This window comes from Polistes fuscatus, unplaced genomic scaffold, assembly GCF_010416935.1.
Source record: "Polistes fuscatus isolate 324 unplaced genomic scaffold, CU_Pfus_HIC Scaffold44, whole genome shotgun sequence".
NCBI classification, from domain to species: domain Eukaryota; kingdom Metazoa; phylum Arthropoda; class Insecta; order Hymenoptera; family Vespidae; genus Polistes; species Polistes fuscatus.
The window spans coordinates 22,739-26,361 of NW_025113123.1; the positions used below are offsets into that span (position 1 = coordinate 22,739).

The following is a 3,623-nucleotide window of genomic DNA, read 5'->3' on the forward strand; positions in this document are numbered from 1 at the left end:
CCGATGCAACAAACGCGAACACTACCTAAGCAATTACGTCCCTTAATATATAGTTGAATTTATAAGAATATAAAACACCGTTATAACAGATATTAACACCGTACGGACCGTGAGAGTCGTTCCGCGAAGATGCATAGGAAACAATCATTCTTCTCACTAAAAGTAATAACTTTATATGACATTTAAAATAAACATATCTGTGTGTGTGTGTGTGAGGTGTGTGATACTTGTGATACTTTGACTTTACAAATAAATTCAAATATACTCATTATAACTAATTTACCGATAAAAACTATTTTAATGTATCACTCAATTATTTTTAATATACTGAATTTTTATTTAATGTGTTTATTTTTTAGGTCTATTTGTGAAATTGCATCTTTAGTAGTATGAATACGAATACCGATATCCTAATCAAAAACTAGAAACGTCTAGTATTAAGAATTTATTAATTGTAACGGATAATTATATATTATAAATGCTTTGATTAGTAACATATAATGACAATGATAAATATTAATCTCTTTTTAAATCTCAGAATATAGTTTCAGCCGGTTTCGTAGTAACACTTAGTTTTAGGTTAACATTTGCAACTGTATAGGTTTGTCTATTTGAATAATAAATTTTCTCAATACGGTAGCAGCTATTGCTTTCATTTGGTCATGGCAAATATTGACCTGAAAAAGCACAATATTCACTAAAAATGTACTTAGCCGATCGATTGTTTAGAATACTATTTCAAGAATGCATAACATGTGCTTTTACCTATGCATCCTCTTCTCCCAGTGCTGAACGGAATGAAACATTTAGAGTTATATTTTCCTGGTAAAAATCGATCCGGGTTAAATCTTAAAGGATCAGCCCAATATTTTTCTTTTCGGTGTAGTGTAAATATCATAAAAATACCTGACAGTTTTTTGGTAATTAACATTGTCGTTCGCTTAATAAAATAAATATACATATTATTACTACATAAGATTGTAAACGCAGTGGGAAAAGAAAAAAACAATAAAAATTTTATTATATATAAAAATACCTTTTGTATCGCGCTTTAGTGTTCGCCCAATAACTAGTGCAGGTGGGAAAAGACGTAGCGTCTCCTTGATGACTCATTCTAAATATTTCATTTCCTTAGTATCTTCCATTGTAATAGGAACCTCATTTGGATCGCTTGAGCCGTACAAATCGTACAACTCTTGGTATACTTGATTGTGGAATTGAAAAAGCCGAATAAATGATACAAGTTTTGTATGAAAATATAATTGATTTTAAAAGATAATAAATAATAATGCATAGTGGTATCTGAGCGTACTTGAATGTGCGGAAACGTGGCCAACATTAAAAATAAAAATGTCAGCGCATTAGCGGCAGTATCACTTCCCTAAAAACTAATACAAATTGTTTTTTACTTTTACTGAATGAAAAAAAAAATTTTAAATAATCTTAAATAAATTCATCTTACTGCAAAAACCATTGTATTTATTTCATCACGAATATCTGCCTCCGAATATTTCTGGTTTCGTAAAAGGATTTAAATATTGCATCTAAAATGGACTGGTATCTTTTTCTTTTTTAAAGGAGAATAATAATATTTTATTTATTATTATTATAAAAGGTATTCATCCATAAATTCATTACTAAAAATATTTTTTAAAATGATTATTCTTACTTGCATGTGGATCTTTTCCTTCCCGGGTAAAGTTATCTTCATTCATTGAATTCTTCTTTTTCCTTAATCTTAACGAATATAAAAGTTATATATACATGAATAAATTATTATTTTATTTCAAAGTATATTTTTTTGATATTTGACAATTAAAACAAAAATGGTTTCTTGGTATTTTTACCTCGTTTGTTATTTTATTTAAGGGGGAAAGAATTTCTTGTAGCCGTTTCCCCATAGATGAATTGTTAAATATAATATTTGGATGTAACCAGAATTTCACTATTCTTGTTGCAGCTATGTCCATCGCTCTAAATAAAAATAAAATTCACAAAAAAGACGAATATTCAATAATATTAGATATATTATAAATTTAAAAATATTCTTCTGATTATTACTCTGATATATATTCATCAAGTTTGCAATCCGGATTGCTCTGCAAATTTAAATCACTTTCCAATAAGCTATCTGTCAGTACAAAAAAAAACAATTTTTAGAAAATTTTAATATGTCCATCTATATTTTTTAGAATTTCCAAATCTTACCATATTATATCCAGCGTACATAAATGTACGTAATGCATAATGTCTACGTTTTTTTCCGTTTGTAGTTTCTAAATATTAGCTAGTCTGTTTGAATTTTTATCATTGAGTCCATATAAGTCGAAACTTCTTTGAATACTGGATTTAAGATTGTTCGATAAATGTCCCATATTGATGCTTTAAATACGAGAATATTTCTTAATTTAAATTTAGTATCTTTTTTATATATTTATAATTAATAAATAAGAAAAGAGAGATTCTCATATATTCATGTGTAGGTGTGTAGGCATTATATGCAATCATAAAAAAGAAAACTATTTTAATTAGCAATCGTCTAAAGACATATTTAAAAAATACTGTATTACAGTAGAGTATACATAGTTTTTTTTTATTAATTAAGAAGAAAGCAAGTAAACCTATAGTTTACCTGGTGCAGTAAATAATCCATCACCTAAAGCATTTTTCATAGGGAAATATAGAGAACTTTTTTCATAACCGCTAGAACTTTTTGATAGAATCTAAAAAGGAAAACAAAAATTAATATAAAAAAAGGCGGAATAAAAAAATCTTATTCGGGAAAATCGTTTCTAAAGAAGTGCATTAAATTTGATAGATCTTACCTCAATATTTTCAGGATCATCCAAGATTACGACTAATTTTGGGCCAACCCACAGTAGCCACGGCGAAGAATAAATTTTAGATAATTTTATTATTTTATGAGTTATATCTAATTGTAAGACAAATTTATTGAATAGAAGTCGCATAAATATAGATATTATAAATAATAAATAAAAGTATACCTTTTATATCACCAAATAATAGATTCAGATTTCCAATCAGAGGATAAGGCTTTGGACCTGAGCATTTTTTTACCAATTTATGTTCACGAAATTTATCTGATATATATTTGATTAAATAAAATAACAGTATCATTATTACTATTGGAGTAAAAAATTTAGTAATATACAACATGATTAGTTTAACAAATTATAAATTATAAAACAACTTAAAATAGTATTAAAATACTTCTGGATCTTCTCTTGTATGCTAAGAACAGATATTAAGTTGATACTCCGCAGTGACTTCTTGTATCTTTTGCGTCTTAACAGAAACTAAGAAAGAAACATCAAACGGGAGCCTATTTAAGCAAAACCAATATATTACTTTTTCAAGTTTCAAGGATACCATCAACACGTATGGGCAAAGTTAGACAAAAAGATCTATTTTATCAATTCATTTATTCCGTGCGTAATAATGCTAATTTACATAAATAGAAGAAGTTAATCGCTGTTATAAACATAGTTTCTTCTTAAAGAAATCTTCTTTTTTTTCCCTTCCCTCTGTTTGACTTTGTATTATGCTAATAAAGTGAATAAACGAGATACATTAAATGAGATGCAAGAAGTGTTTGGATTATA

At 27.2% G+C, this 3,623-nt stretch overlaps 1 protein-coding gene and 1 long non-coding RNA gene across 2 annotated transcripts; both read right to left on the reverse strand.

Annotated features, from left to right (window-relative positions):
- Positions 1–1,830: 1,830 nt before the first annotated feature.
- On the reverse strand, positions 1,831–2,130 carry LOC122521637. Its single transcript, XR_006304804.1, has 2 exons — positions 2,062–2,130; positions 1,831–1,974 (listed from the first exon to the last, which is right to left on the reverse strand). It is a non-coding gene; the product is annotated as an uncharacterized LOC122521637 (long non-coding RNA).
- A 157-nt stretch (positions 2,131–2,287) lies between these two features.
- Positions 2,288–3,375, reverse strand: LOC122521638 (cytochrome P450 4g15-like). Its single transcript, XM_043642478.1, has 4 exons — positions 3,006–3,375; positions 2,826–2,932; positions 2,633–2,723; positions 2,288–2,382 (listed from the first exon to the last, which is right to left on the reverse strand). The coding sequence occupies exons 1-4, from the start codon at positions 3,175–3,177 to the stop codon at positions 2,288–2,290; spliced, it is 465 nt and encodes a 154-aa protein (XP_043498413.1). The 5' UTR covers positions 3,178–3,375.
- Positions 3,376–3,623: the final 248 nt, after the last annotated feature.

What these genes read in the sequence shown, in the direction of transcription:
- LOC122521638 (XM_043642478.1), bottom strand. Translation starts at nt 3,177, where the DNA reads ATGTTGTATATTACTAAATTTTTTACTCCAATAGTAATAATGATACTG. An exon ending in ATTATTTGGTGATATAAAAG is followed by an intron (nt 2,933 to 3,005) that starts GTATACTTTTAT and finishes TCTTACAATTAG; the next exon opens with ATATAACTCATAAAATAATA. An exon ending in TGGATTATTTACTGCACCAG is followed by an intron (nt 2,383 to 2,632) that starts GTAAACTATAGG and finishes TCGTATTTAAAG; the next exon opens with CATCAATATGGGACATTTAT.